This window comes from Apus apus, chromosome 2 (genome assembly GCF_020740795.1).
Source record: "Apus apus isolate bApuApu2 chromosome 2, bApuApu2.pri.cur, whole genome shotgun sequence".
NCBI classification, from domain to species: domain Eukaryota; kingdom Metazoa; phylum Chordata; class Aves; order Apodiformes; family Apodidae; genus Apus; species Apus apus.
The window spans coordinates 20,556,968-20,573,122 of NC_067283.1; the positions used below are offsets into that span (position 1 = coordinate 20,556,968).

The window sequence follows — 16,155 nt, forward strand, 5'->3', positions numbered from 1 at the left end:
TACATTTGCTTGAAAACTCAGCATATCTGATCTGGCTAGAGAGAGATTTCTACAGTGAATGGTCTCTTTCAAGAGGTGTGAAGAGATTGATTTTTGTTATCTTACAGTAGCAACTGAATAAATTAGGTACCATTATAAGGTTGCAAGATTTCCAAGAGAGAGCAAAGCATCTCAGCTTGTCTCCATTTAGCTCAAAGTCTTTCGGTTCCAAATCAATAGGTGACTACTACGATCTTTTTATAAATGAAGTAACATCTTCAATAGTTATCGAAAAACCTATATATGATGTTCTCTGTTGGATGAGGTTGACATTAGAGATCACCTCCACCTGTTTGTAGTTATCTCCAGTTTTGTCTGGGTAGATGCCAATCAGCCCTGTACAGCACAGTACTTTGCAAGGTGTGCTGGTATGAAAAACAGTGGTGTGTGGTTTCTGGCTTGTTGATAAAAGCCCTGTGGCCCAGCTGCTGTCTGAATTAGGACCACATTTTTGAAGACAGAACTTCTGATGGTTCTTGGCACTTTCATGATTACATTTCTGCAACTTTGTTGTGGAGAGATATTGTTGGAATGACTAAATACAGTGATGTCAGGGATTTAGTATAAGGCAGTCAACAATCCATCCCTAATTTAAGTCCAAATGACAACTAGAATAAACATATCAGAGATAATTTCTCATACTGTATTGATTATGAGTTTGCATTACTTTCCTGCAATTTCGACTGAGGCTCACCACTTCAGTGTAACAATATCAGTTAATGTACCATTTTATGACCATTCTAGACTGCTAAAAAAAACCCTATTGAAGGCAATTTATAATAATCAGCAAAATCTGTCTTTTTGTCAGTGTATCATAATTTTGTCTGGGGAAGCAGTATTTGCTACACTGCTGGAAGCACTTTTCTGCCAGTATAGAATACATCCCTGTGAACTAGATTTCCTGCTAACTTTTTGAAACAACGCGTTGCCAGGGCAGCGTATGCCTCAGGGGATCTTCTACTGTGAAATACACCCAGGGCAATAATTGCAAGTAACTATGACCCTATGAACTAATAGTTTCCACCTGAGTCCAAAGATGGAGAGGTATCTTTTCCATCATAGAATCACAGAATTATTTGGGTTGGAAGGGACCCTAAAGATTCTCTAGTTCCAACCCCCCTGTCATTAGCAGAGATACCTTCCACTACACCAGGCTGCTCAAAGCCCCATCCAACGTGGCCTTGAACTTCCAGGGAGGAGGCATCTTAACTTGGGTATATCAGAAAAGTTCAAGGATTAACTAAGAGATCTCTAACTCTCCAGTCAAGAACGGATGGGAAAAATGCCACAGAGACTGAAAAAGAGGTCCTGATCCCCTGTCCCTTAGAGTGCTTCTACATCTTGTGGAAAAGCCTGCATTTGGCTTTAAACCCTCCTTATATTCTAACTTTTTACTATACATAAAATCACTGCAGTTTCTTAAATAATAACAGCTTGTCCTACTAAGTGACAAAGGCTCTATCTATACTTCTCCAGCTTTGGCTTTCATCATTATTTAGCAACAACTCTCTCTCTCAAAAAAAAATAAATAAATCTATACTTGTAAAGGTACTTTCCCAACAAGATACTCAACACAAATTTCCTCTCAGACTTTTGACCAAAGTAAGCAACGAACCCTGAATGCCATGTAACATAAATACCACTGGCAGTTAAAATAGGGAGTTGAGAACAATGACAGTGTGCTATCTTCAAAGCAGCACAGTAATAGCTCTGCGATCTTCCCACCTTCGTGAATATAATCTATTTATAATAATGTATTTTCTGATGTACTGGAGAGGCATAACAGTGAGGCCATAACAGTTAACTCCAATAAATTATATTTGCTAACCATTATGAGAGGCATAAACATAATAAGATCTACTGTGACAATCATAATGAAATGCTGGCAGCCTAAATATAACACTCAAAATCAGAAATAAGCTATCAAATTTTGAAGTGATCTATTTTTTATGCCCTCCTTGGTAATCAGAAAGGGAACATATTCTAAATGACAGGAGGACTCAACTATTCCATGCAATAGGGGGCCAGCTCTAAGAAACAAGAGGTACATACCTCCCAGCCACCTTTAAATATTGCACATTTAAACTAACTCCCATATATAAATTCCAAATATCCCTACTGTACTCTCAAATAAACAGAAATTCCATGCAATGAGAGCACAAGTAAATAGCTTATCCCATTATGGCACAGAGAAATACTCTTTACCCCACTTGGACCTTACAAGTGAATTTCAAGTGAAAATCTTGAACAGTTCATCATAATAATCTCACCTAAAGTGAAGGCAAAGATACAGCAACACTGCATTGCATCTATATCAATCCACTAATAACAAGATGAACTATGGTGGAATTTAGGGTCACTTATAAAATTCCATGGTAGAAGAAAATTCTCTACACTACACAGCTGGAGAAATACAACCCTGCTTCAAACATGGGCAGAAAGTATCCACAGTAGCCAGGAGTCACTTGGACACCCAACTTGACCGAGCAGTGGCTACATGAGCACTGTGTTTTAGGAAGACCCTGATGAGAAAGTGTCATGTAAAAGGGGAAGGGTTTACAAGGTGGCTGGGGGTGCATCCACCTACATTCAACATTCCTGTCTCAGAGTCCCACAAGGACTTTCACTGAGATAGCTTCACAAAGTTGCTGCTTCAGAGTCCCACCAAAAGGACTTTCACTTGAAGCACTTTGCCCACCTCAGAGCCTCAACAAGGACTTTCACTGAGACAGTTTAAAAGCAAAGTTAAGATAATTTATTGATGTGACAGTTATGACAAGTTCTGGATTGCTGTTGATAATTTCACTAGCTGCCTGGATTTAAGGTTAAGATAGTAAAGACAAAACATATGACAGAGTTAGAAGTGCAAATCTTACCAAAAGGCATTCCTGTCTGGGGGAGAAGACAGGATTCAGGCCTGCCAACACATCTGGACAGTTGTTGTGCTCCTCCTCCGAAAAACAGAGGATTCCGAGACTAATTCATACTAATTCACAAGATGGGACTAGGTCATAATTAATTTTCTGATTGGTACCTTTGCAGGCTCATATTGCTTATTAACTGAGAGAGGGGAGGGGGAAAGGACCAGTGTCCCCTCTTGATACAAATTTCTCAGGTGTCATTTCTAGCCATTGCTTGGGCTTATCACAACCCCAGGCCACCGAATCTTCATCCTGTTCCAGAAGTTGTGCTAATTGCTGCTCATCACGTTTGCAGTCAAGATGCCCATGCCAGGTGCCAGAATTTTATCTTGGCCAACACAATGGTCTGCTCCTTCTGCCCCTTCTCCTTAGCTGATGTAAGAATAAGCACAGTGACTTAGCCTGCTGTCCTGTGCAAGACAGTCCCTCTGCAGGGGGTTCGCAGACTGGCAGAACTGCATTCCTTTTGCTAAATTTAACAAAAGGATCTGTCCTGTTTTCCCACAGATGGCTGTTTTGTGATGGGAATGTGATTCAAAATGGCCATGTTTCTGGCCTGCAGAGGCCAAATTAGAAACCACAAAATATTGCTTATAGGCAACAAAGAGGTTTTGATCTTCAGTAGGAACAATGAAGTTCACATACTGTCAACTGAGTACTGTATGACTTTCACATCCTATTTAATATGACCATGTCTACGTCTCTCTGGTATCAGTGGCAGTGTTCTCTTCATAGAAACTGATTTGTAAATTATTACTTGTACTGCAACAGCCATAGAGACAAAAACTCTATTTTTCTCAACAGACCTCTTGATATTACAGACGTATAACATGAAAAGAACATACCTATGGCAATGCCTGACATATGCATAGCGATAGGACAAGAGGAAATGGGTTTAACTTGTGCCAGGGGAGATTTAGGTTGGACATTAGGAAAAAACTCTTTACTGAAAGAGTGGTGAGGCATTGGAAAGGGCCGCTCAGGGAGGTGGTGGAGTCGCCATCCCTTGAGGAGTTCAAGAAGTGTTTAGATGTGGCGCTTCAGGATATAGTTTAGTGGTTGTAGTAGTTGGATTATGGTTGGACTCAATGACCTTGAAGGTCTCTTCCAATCTTAATGATTCTATATCCAAATGGTCAGCAACACCTTGCACAAATGGCTTTCAAATAATTTTATAAATTAAGGAGAACAGACATCAGTAGCCATTATTTTGTTACGCTAATTCTTTTACACGAGCATACTTACATCAAAATAATAAATCAGTAAATGCCATGAACATAATTAAATAAATTAGAAGCTTAAAGAAGCCTGAGGAATTCCAAAAGAAATGCAAAAGAAACAAACATGCTATATAACCCAAGTACCTTAAAAGCACATAGAAAGTTTTGCCCAAAAAAAATCAGTTGAGAAATGGATAAAGGTCACATCTGAAATCCAAGAAAATGAAAAACAAAAACCAAAAAGGAAGGGATGACTATTGAGTTGTGACCACATGTATGCTCATATTGTGGGCAAAATCACCAAAGCGTCCACATTAGGTATTGCACTAACCAGAATGCAGCAGGCTATCAGAGACTACATTAGATGCCTGTGCTCGCTGTATACAAAGAAGAGAGACCAAGATGGTACCAAGGGTAATTCAGAAAGCTACGTGGTGTGTAAGCAGTCTGGTCCAAGGCAGTGAGAAACTCACCATGTGTATAAGTGCTTGACTTCTTTCTTCTCATCTTACTCTTTTCTCCCCTCAAGCACCAAGATGTCTCTGGGTAGGAAGGGAGCTAACAGCACGGTCATGCTGGATGGGGACAACTGACTCCGTCCCTTCCCCAGCCAGGCAGATTCAGCCTCGTGGTCTCCAGGCAGGATTAGGTCTCCCACCCCATGCCAGTGGCGATGCTAGGGAGCAGAAGCCTCTGTGGCTCCCCTACAGTGTACCCAGCTAAGAAGAAAAAAAGTTTTGGAGCGGAACATAAGCAAGTAAGAGAGAAGCTTAGTCCTTAGACAGTGGGCCAGAAGATACCTGGATTACAGGTGTTTTAATTACATTTCTAATGTAACTGCAGTTAGATACTTGCATTTCCTTGGTCTTGACCAAACTCCTTAGCCACTACCTTGTTACATAAAGGGGAGGCTGGGAGTGGGAGGATGACAGTATTTTCCAGGGAAAGTGGCTGCATGTGTTACTTATGCCTAACAGATGGGGCTCCTGTGAGTAAAAAGGCAGAAGGGAGAGGAGAATGTCTGCTGCTCTGCCTGGAACTCGTGATTGGGCTCCACTGAAGGGGAGCAGTGAGGTAGAGTGCTGCAGGAAAACGAGGTTCTCCCCTTTCTGCCTGATGAGGCTCAGTGCAGATAGAAATCAGATGGCATTGAATGCACACACACGTCCAAGTGATATTTACAGATACAGTGTGATGTTTGGAAACCTCAGCATAACCAGGATCTATTTATAATGGACTAACTTCTTCTGAAATGCAAAACTGCTATTATGTGAAAATACAAACCAGAGAGTGTCCTTTCAAAATACTAATTAGCACATGAAAATGGCTGCTTCCTCCCCTGTTTCTCTGGGCTAGCAAAACAATAGTATACATGGAATGATGCTTCTTATGCCAGGTTTAAACTGGAAGAAAATTTTAAATAGTAAATGAATAGTAAATCACAGAATCACAGAATTTTTTGAGTTGGAAGGGACCTTAAAGATCATCTAGTTCCAACTCCCCTGCATGGGCAGGGACACCTCCCACTAGACCAGGTTCCTCAAAGCCCCATCCAACCTGCCCTTGAACACCTCCAGGGCTGGAGCCCCCACAACATTTCTAGGCAGCCTGTTCCAGTGTCTCATCATCCTTACACTGAAGAATTTACACCTGATCTCTAACCTAAATCGCTGTTCTTTCAGCTTAAAACCATTATGCCTTGTCCTCTCGCTGCAAGCCCCTGTAAAAAGACCCTCCCCAGCTTTCCTGTAGGTCCCCTTCAGGTACTGGAAGGCCACTATGAGGTCCTCCCAGAGCCTTCTCTTCTTCAGGCTGAACAGCCCCAACTCCTCCAGCCCGTCCTCATAAGAGAGCTGCTCCAGCCCTCAGATCATTTTTGTGGCCCTTCTCTGGACATGTTCCAAGAGATCCACATCTTTCTTGTGCTGGGGGCACCAGAGCTGGACGCAGTGTTCTAGGTGAGGTCTCACCAGGGCAGAGCAGAGGGGCAGAATCACCCCTCTTCATCTGCTGGCCACATTTATTTTGATACCGCCCAGGATGGAGTTGGCCTTCTGGGCTGCAACTGCACATTGGTGGCTCATGTCCAGCTTTTGATCCACTAGTACCCCAGGTGCTTTTCCACAGGGCTGCTCTCAAGTGTGACCTCCGCCAGCCTGTATTTATATCTTGGGTTATCTCGGCCCAGGTGTAGGACCCTGCACTTGGCCTTGTTGAACTTCATGAGGTTCACTGCTTGAAATCAGTGGATTGCAGAATGAACACGAGTGGATGAGAACTGCACAGGAGAGAACTGCACTGAGACAACTGCATCAGGTAGAACCACAGCCGCTCCAGAAGGTGCTGAGCAGCAGAATAGCACTGCTTCCCTCATTAAGCTCCCACACTGTTAGCAAGTAATTGGGATAATAAGACTGGACAAAGAAGTAGTCTAACATTTATTTTGCCCACGAGACCAAGCACGTGTTTCTGAATAGTTCATAATGGATATCACCATGTCAGGCTGACACTAACTTGGGTATTTCTGCACTATGCCTCATTACTTAGCCTATGGTCCTATAGGTTTTACAGCTCTGGTTCATATATAGACACTAAGTAAGTGTTTCCTAGGCTTGTTGTTTTATTCAGAACAAATATAAATAAAAATGCTCAGCCTTTCTCACAGATCCAATGTGGAACCACTGCATTGCTGGCTATTCAACCCCTCCTGCTGATGGTGCGCCACTCACAAAATATTTGTGTATTCACTGAGTGAGAGAAATACTGATTCCATGGCCTGATGCCTAGAGTGGGAGGCAAAAATGTGGATTTCAGTTCTGTCTCGAGGGAAGGTTTAATTATTGTGCAGTGTGTAAGATTCGGCAGGATCGACTGACAACCATCATAAAGGTGATCATAACCCTGTCATGGTGATGGAAATTATGAGTTATGCCTCTGCTAGATAAGAACAGAAATGAAACCAGACTTCTTAGCATTCTGGGTGAACAACCCAAACCCTTAGTTTGGTTACAATGAGGACAAAAGACACCAACTTTTATCTGTTCCATGAGCCTAGGAGAAAGAAAAAAATACAGCCTACAGGTGTGAACAGTTTTAAGGGAAGCAAACTATATTCTTAAGCAAACAGCTAACTTGCTTAAACATTTAATTCACCTAACCAAGTATCTTGGTTATTATACAGGCATCTGTGACCTTAAAACAGTTCTCTAACCTACTGCTATATTACTTTGTCTCTAGTTCATATTTTGTGTCTAGATAGTTATGGATTACATGGATTTCAGTGCAGTACCTCGAAAAACATTGTGACATGTTGTTGAGAGCTACCTCTAGTTTACAGAAATCAAGAATATGTTTTTTTTTCTCCTTATGTTCTTTGGAAGCCCTTAGGAAGTTTCATTAAAAATATTTTGCTAATACTGCAACAAAAAAGTACTAATGAGTTAGAATATTGGAAAGTTAGTACCGAACTTCTAGAGCAATACTACCTGAGGAATTAATTAGAGAGTCTCTGACCTTAGAAGTTAACAAAAAGAAGGCTGGGCCAGCAGAATAACAGAGCATTTTGGAATACGTGAGGCTGACAAATTATAACAGTTTCAGGATCTTCATGCCACTCTTTTCCCATCCACGTGTAAAAAGATGTGTAGCCACATCCTCAAGATAACCCAAAAGCTCTTGGCTGCTGTATTACAGCATTCTGGTTCAAGACAGAATTGCAAGTGAGAGTTCTGGACATTTATTCCAGCTATCTTGAAGATAAATCATAAAGGGACAATTAGGATTTTCTATAACACATTGAAAAACTTTTTTCATTTCTTTGAACTACATTAGATCCTTTCGCCTGTGGAATGGAAATACACTCTTGGTCCAATCCAAATTTTGCATTCCTGTTCCACAGGAAGGATTTTTACAAGTCTTAGCTAGCACTCTCTGAAGTATTTTTAATTTATAGTCAGGGAAGCATTTACTTGAAACTTACCATTTACAACAACTGTCATTGAATTACCAAACATGTAGAATACATAATAATATATTTTTACATATGTAAAACAAACTGTTACTATAGTTTAAATAATTTAGCTGGCTTTTTACACAGATTTCAAGGAAATAAAAAATATAAGGGTAAAATTTGCATTGATAATGGACTACTATTTCTTCAAGCACTTTTCAGTTTTCATTTTCAGAAAACAACACTTAGGGATATCAACCTAATGATGTGCATGGGACTTCTATACATTTTGCAGAGACAACTTTCTAAAGGTAGGCAGTCAATTGCACATGCAAATTGGGTGCATGTGATTCCTGACAGGTTATTGCATATGCACATACAAAGCAAATAAACATATTCCCAACCATTTAATGGCAATTGCTTAACCATACACACAATTACACATTTTACATCAACATTCATATGTCTGTGTTAGAATATGCAGATTAGGTCCACACACCTTACAAATCTGCAGTGGCAAACCAAACCTCTAGAGTTTACTTGTCAATCTCAACTATATTTTTAGAATTATTTGCAAATAAATACAGAAAACGAGCAACAGTTTCTAAAATACTTAGCAACACAGTACAGGATTGGCTTTTGTCTATCAGTGAGCCAGTTACAAGAAACACATGGTGGTTCTGTGAGGTACAATAAAGCACTGAACACAAAACAGCAGGAAAAGTAATTTGCAAGCTTGTATACATACCCAGAACATCTGGAAAGGGAGAGCATTAATGAAGCAAAGAATGGAAAAAGCCAAGACAATCAGGTTCTTGTACAAAGCATACAGCATGAGGTAAGGTTATAACAAGTGTAATGTACACAGAAACAATAAGAAAAATATTTGGCTCTTTTTGACAAAGAATGTAGCAAAAGCACAGAGCTGGTTCAGCAGTTTCTGCAAATGGCATGTGCACGTATTTAATTAAGCCAATTGGGACTGATTTTCAGGTGAATGAGATTTAACAAAGTTCTGTACATTTTTGGACAGAAAAGCCTTTTCAAAACTACAGATTTCTTCTAGGCTTTTAAATAAATGAATCAATCACCCTTTCCTTAAATTTAGTTCTAGCATTTCACATATTTAACAGATAACAGTATTGACAGGCAAACATTTCTTAATATAAAAAATAAGCTTTCATAGAGGAGAGGAATAAGACTGTGCTGTTCTCCTAAAACTTTATGAGCCAGACACTATTTTTATAATCTTTTTGGTACATTAATTTTACAATAGAATATTCAGTGCTCTTACTGGTTTTCAATGAGTCAAATCCTGAGTCTGTTTGAACTGATTCCTTCACAAAAGCAAACTTCCAGTCAATAGGTGTGTGTGGCATTAAGCCCATTCTGAGCAACAAAATCCACTACTGCATTGGGCTCTTAGTTAATTAATTAAAAAGCGAGTCTCCCTTTTCACCCCTCAACTCTGCTGTGGTGAGCCAGGACTGCTGTGGAGTGATTTACTGCCACAAAAATTTTGGTCAAATCACTATTTCCTGTCCTGCTCTCAAAAATTTTAATTTGAAAATAAATGTCCTCTTGTGTTTTTAGAGAACTTCATTTGCCTTCCTGAAGGTTCTTGCCTCATACGTTGTACAAGTTTCATAGCAAGCAAAACAGCAATTCACTAAGCAATTCCAAATCCATACATCAGGTTTTTTTAGTTGTTTTAAGAAAAAAAACAACTAAGGCAGAGGACTGATGGAAAAGAATAGTCTGTAAACACATAATTAAAAACTTAATGACAGCATACATAACCTAATGATTCTAAGAAGTTGCACAGTTAACCTTCTTACTAACCTTTATTTTGCACAACCTGAGTTTGTAAACTTAGTAATACTTTTTTTCATAGCATTTTTTGTTGACTTATAGCAAATCCATCACACAAACTGAAAAATCAAAATTCCACTATATGGTTTGATATTGTCACTCACTTCTGCTACTTGAGCCAACTACGTAGTTACAGCACTGGTGTGATGTCTTCTTTGTGAACCACTACTAGGCCACCTACCATCAGGCTTCAATGAAATTTTCTAATTCTATTTCTACTTTGAGGCACATGGCAGGCAAGTGAGGGAACAGGCTGTAACACTCTTTGTACTTTCTTTCTTTTGACTTCCTCAAGAGTTTTCCTATTGCCTTACGAAAGCAGTTCTCTTTGCTGATTCCAGGTTGTTTTATCATATCTCAGCCTCCCTCCCAACCCACTGCTACCTCATGATTTCCCTCCCCAGCTTCCTTCCTCACTGTTTTACCTCCTGTCTGGAGCACAGACCCTGGGGATACTTCACCCATGGGCTCAACTACCCAGCTCCCACTCTATTACTCCAGCTTTTTCCATAATGGATTTTCATTATTTGTCTTTTGCTCTTAGTGCAGCCTCCTGCTCCTCAAGCTTAACATCTTTAAAGTAACCAACTTTTTACTCCATACTCCATGCTGCGCAGCAAAGTAGGGATTAAAAGGTGAAAGATGAGCATCTTCCTGCTCTAGTTCTGTTTGGCTGGCCCAATCCAATCTGTTTGGGGCAGGTTCTGCTCAGCATCATTGCTAGACCTTGCCCAGGGAAGCTGAGTCTTTATGCAATTCAGATCCAAAGCTTGGTGTGTGTTAAGGGCAGCTTCTAATAGTTTGCTCAGTTCTTTTCCTCATTTTCATCTTAAATGCCCAGAAAAAAGTAACTGAAAATACTGTCCAATTTACTACCAAGTTTCAAAATCCTGCTAGATTACTAGAAGTATGGGAGTATTACAGTTTATGAAATAAAAGGCTTTGAGAATATCTGAACATGGGTAAAATTTTTGCCCTAACTTCATTGTTAAAATGATCTGGTTCCTCTGATTTTTCCCAAGATAATAAAAAAAAATATTTTGGAAGTTAATATTTAGAACAACTATAAGTAACTGAAAACCTGGTATGTAGCAGGAAATCTTCAATAATTATAATAAGCCTGTTACAAGAGAGAGACATATCTATCTACCCACATATTTACCTATGTACATAATTACTGCCATCTTTTGCATGTCTCCAACTGAGGTTCTGTCAGAATTTCCATTTTAAATATCTCTATCAAAAAAATGCCTTGACCCAAAGAAAAGATGTGATGTTATTAAGAGTAAGGTTACCACGAGATAAAGGTGTACAGAACTGGGCTGCATTTAGTTTTAGTATGTTTTTTACCCTGTATAAATTTTTGTGATACCTCTTTTATATTTATGAAAATATTTTAGCATGAGATGTAGATTAGATACTTTTTACTGCTGCATATATTTGTGCAGTATTGCAGAAAACTGCACATGCTTGGATGTTCAGGTTGGAAACTAATCACCACCCTTATTACCAATTTTCAGTTCTATTCAAAACAAGGGACACTTTACCTTTTAATTAGATTATGAAATAGACTTTGGTGGCAAGACTGAACTACACATAGAATAATATTCTTTTGTGTAAAGATATTCATTATGTTGTTGCAGGAGATTGCATTTTTATATCTGAAAACATTAAAATTAAGACATAACATTAAATTAAGACATAAGCTATCAGACTTGAAGTAAAGATTCACAGCCTCCACATAGCTGAAAGCAAGAGTTTTAAGAAAAAAAATTTCAAGAAAGGAAAGGAAAACTTTTTAAGGCAGAGAAGTTCATTCTAAGGACAGTTGTATTAGGCAAATGTCAAATACTCAGTCAAAGTACACGTATACTCAGAATTTTTTTATTAAGTTTAGTAGGATGAATGAGACTTTCCTGTTTCACAAATTTTACAAAAGTAAAATGTGTTCAGGGGAAACAAGGCTCTCTAAAAGGCTACTAAGAGAAATCTGCAACCTTGTAAAGCTCCTGGAGCATTGTAAAATGGCTGGAGCATTCACCTGCGATCTAGAACATTTGAGTTCAAGTTCCTCCTCTTTTGTATTTGAATAGGAACTTGAACTTGGTTGTCCCCTATCTCAGCTGGATGCCCTAACACAAGTACTTAAGACTCCTGGCATGATTCCTCTCAGCTACCTCCAGGTGTCTCTACACAAGGAATGAGCCAGCTGGGGCAACGGAATCTTGGATATAAAACACCCTGTGCAAGCAGAAAGGCTGAGCTCAGTCCACGTGAGCTGAGACTCCAAAGTGACCACCTTGTCCTGTGTACCCTAAGGATGCCTTAGGATGACAAGCTTCAGTGCAGCCACCTGTACTGGGGATGGTGACAGTTACATCTTCCCAGTCAAGGTTGTTATTCTTTCTGGTTAATAAATGTTTAATCACTTAAACAACTGGACAAGCTTCACTACCAAAAGACTCAGGTAAGATAACAAATACGTATGCTATGAACCTAGCTATATAGTTTTTTAAAAACAACTCCCCATTTCCACCCTTTGTTTTTTGTACCAACCTCAGCATTAGTTTAAATTTATATTTCATTCAGAAAATGTGTAATTATTTTTTTTTTAGGTCTAATACCATTAGCTATCATGACTAGTAATCTTATCAAAGATAATGCATAATATCAATAACTATACAATGTCACGTTTTCTGAAACTGTCACTTCTGTTTAACCAGAACAACATCTCTTCACCTCTTATTTACTTTATAGATAGCTACTTCTTCCTGCTGAAGAAAACAACAAAACATGAAAACTGAATATAAGCAATATAAACCAAAATCAGCACTATAGGAAGTTCATACGGTAGCGATTTGAAAATTATTTCTAGTGCCAGGATTTCTGAATTATGGGAACTGGGATTTTCTCACAGCAGAGACAAGCCTATTTTTAGCTTACAGATACAAATTGAGAGAAGTGTACTTTACAGCCAGTTTGGAGATAGCATCATTATAGATACTTACCTAAGCTTGATCTTGTGTTAGATCGCTCTATTATCGCATGCTTACTGGGGTTGTTTAATACTGAGCGTTTGGCAAGCGAGATGTCTGCTGTGACTCGGGTAATTGATATACTGCAAAAATAAAATACAGGAAAATAGAACAGAATGTATTTATCATACAGGGATGGGGGGGGGAAAGAGACTCATTTCACACTAGAAGCTGGCTAAGACTACAGAAAAGTAGTTTCTTCTCAGCAGCACAGTATGCTTTGCACAAGGTGAAAAGAGAAGAAACCTAATCTGATACTGTTACAAGAACTATTTATAAGACATCCCCCTTCTGCACAGTACTGAAACACACTATGACCACTGACTGCACAGATACATGTATCTGGGGAGAGGGGAGGCAGGGGATGGTCAGAGACATGCTGCAGAAGATGGGACTTCCATGGGCGCTCCAGGCCTGATGTGGTCAGAGTTTGCACCTGTACCTCTGTATGAATAGGCTGGTTTCTCCTTTCCCTAATATTGATTAATTTGTTGAAAGGTACTAAATGACAACCTGGCTTACCTTAAGAATATGTGTAAGACAGAGAGATATGTAGAGTTAATAGGTAAAGATAAGGCTTAGCACGGAATTTAGTACAACCATATAACTTAGATTTTTATGGTTCAGTTTATTATAATAATTTTTTTAACAGAGTGCAATAGTTGCCTATCATTTTTCAGAGAGACCCAGCAATATGCTGGCTACTAAAATGTGGACTGCAATACTAAGAAGCAAGCAAGTGAAAACTCTGAGCTGAGTATCCGGCAGGCTCAGTTTTGTGTGACGAGCCAAGAAAGTAGTGGTTACTTCCAGTTTTTTGCACTGACCTGCTACATGACATTTTGTATAGTCTTCTTCCTAGGAAAACAGTTAACTCTGTTTTGCTTTACAAGGTCAAAATGTACCCTTTGAATAAATCCCCTTTCAAACTCTCTAGTCTAATGAAGTTTAGGGTGCTGAGAGTTAAATCAGACTGATGATATTCCCTTGCTCTTCCTTGTATGATCTTACTTGCAATTTAAAATGAAGAAATGGATTTGCTAAGAACAGGGAGAACTCCTCTCTAGCAAGAAAAGTCAGATGCTGTTCATCTAAAATGTAACCAAATAGGTAATTTCCAAATGAGCTCAACATGTGTATATACTTATCTAAAACCCTATAAAATGTTACAAAGCCAGAAGTTAATACAGAAAAACAGAATTATTTACACAATACTGATTAGTAACATAATTTTGGAAATATAGGCATGATTTAACTTAAGCTAAAAATATAACCAAAGATTGTGATTTCTGTCATGGCTCCTCACAGATAATGCCATTAGACTTAAAATGAAACAGGTGATTTGGGATATTCATTAGTTACCTTTATTTGCTAACTGATGTACACTACAAACTTTAACAGCTTTTGGGGGTCTTTTTATTTTATTTTTTATTATTATTTTTCCTGGCAGTCTTCCTTCCTTCATGCAATAGAAAACAGTTTTTCCCATTTTCAAATGCAACTATTGTATATTGAACAAAGCTAGATTTCTCAGTGTAAAAACACTATTTTTTATTTTAAGACACTAGGAAGAACATGTCTGCTCTCAAAACAAAGGATACACGTATTTATATAGTGAAACAATTGCAATAACAGTGGGGACATCCTAACAGCAGAGCGGCAGTGAAAGCAGTAGCATGCATGCAAGAACCTCCTGTACAAATTTGTTGAGGACTTTGAGTGCCAATTCAGGATGCTACTGAAGTTTGGGAAGCTTCAGATCTGCTACTATAGATACCAACTGTGTTGAGAATATTTGTGGATTCACCCTACACAACTGGATCTACAACTGAAAATTAGGTATGCTCTAAATTAAAGTACTTTAAGACATAATAATGTATCATTTTTTTTTTATTCTGCTTGCAACACTTGTTATCTTCCAATTCTGAAGCTACATATCTAAGATTTGACAACCCTCACTAATATAAAGTGGGACTCCTAAGTGGTTACATCTCAACATTTTCATTCTGACTGAGAAAATCCAACAGCTTAAACCACAGTTTGGTATTTTAAAGAGCTGAAGCTATTGACAGAAAACCACAGGCTCCCTTTTGGAAAGTTTGACAGCACCAGGTCAGATAAAATATTGTTACTGCTCTATCCACTCCCAGACTAAATGGAACACTGCTTAAAGTTACAGATATTATAACAAGACCTTCCTGTTTTTTCACTTTTTCACCCCAAATGTCAACCCACTAGTACATATTAATCTGGGGTCTGATTCAGTAGCAATACAATCACATGTGGAGAATCCTCCTGATGTCTCTGGTCTGTGGGTCTGTGATGTTTGAATTAAAGAACGTGCCATTGCAGTAATGCCTGGAGGCTTAAACACAAATCAGATTGGACCCTGCTGAGTACACTGTGGGGGACAGACTGCAACAGCCCTCAGATCAAAACCCAGCAGAGTGCAGGTTGCCTGCTACCAAGGGCCCTACAGTCAACCAAGCAAGGTGTGAGCTGCCATTTCTAATTTTCTACACAAATTTTGTCCAGAATGTTATTATTTCTTAAAAACCTGGTAGTATCTAAACAGGACCTAAACTCAAGTAAAGCTGCATTACAAAGTACTTACCGCCCTTCAAATCTATGTTTTAAAAAATCAAATAATGCTTTTTGCATCATATCTGTTACCTAGAAGCAAATAAATAACAAATTAATAATTGCACAGGAAACTCATAATACTTGATGCAAATAATAATATGTAATAAAGTTGACAGTAAATCTAGTATCTGAACAAAAGTAACTTATTCTTAATCTGAACTCTAGTAAGAAATAAAATACATGTAAGCACTTCTGGTGGAAGTAAAAACTGTCTATATTTTTGTCTATGATATAAATCATGTTCTTCAGCTTAACTACCTTTGAATATACAAATGCATATGAAGCAGAATATTTTGAGCAAAATAAAATGATTCACTACAATGACTTACCTCATATCCCTTCAGAGAAGGCCCCACTAAAACTACTGGTCGCATAGAAGGCACTACATCATAGGGAGGGATGTGCTCTGTCTGCAAAACAGAAAAGCTTTCAGCACCACAGCACCTAAACAAAGTGCTACACATTACTTACAACAT

General features: G+C 38.7%; 1 protein-coding gene across 11 annotated transcripts in view; it reads right to left on the reverse strand.

Annotated features, from left to right (window-relative positions):
• CACNB2 (calcium voltage-gated channel auxiliary subunit beta 2) overlaps positions 1-16,155 on the reverse strand; it is a 252,438-nt gene that overhangs the window by 11,661 nt on the left and 224,622 nt on the right. For all 11 annotated transcript variants that reach the window (XM_051609687.1, XM_051609686.1, XM_051609685.1 and 8 more), the window contains 3 exons: positions 16,009-16,089; positions 15,651-15,709; positions 13,010-13,119 (listed from right to left, as the gene is read on the reverse strand). In XM_051609687.1, the coding sequence (XP_051465647.1) occupies positions 13,010-13,119; positions 15,651-15,709; positions 16,009-16,089 (250 nt within the window). The remainder of the gene's footprint in view (positions 1-13,009; positions 13,120-15,650; positions 15,710-16,008; positions 16,090-16,155) is intronic.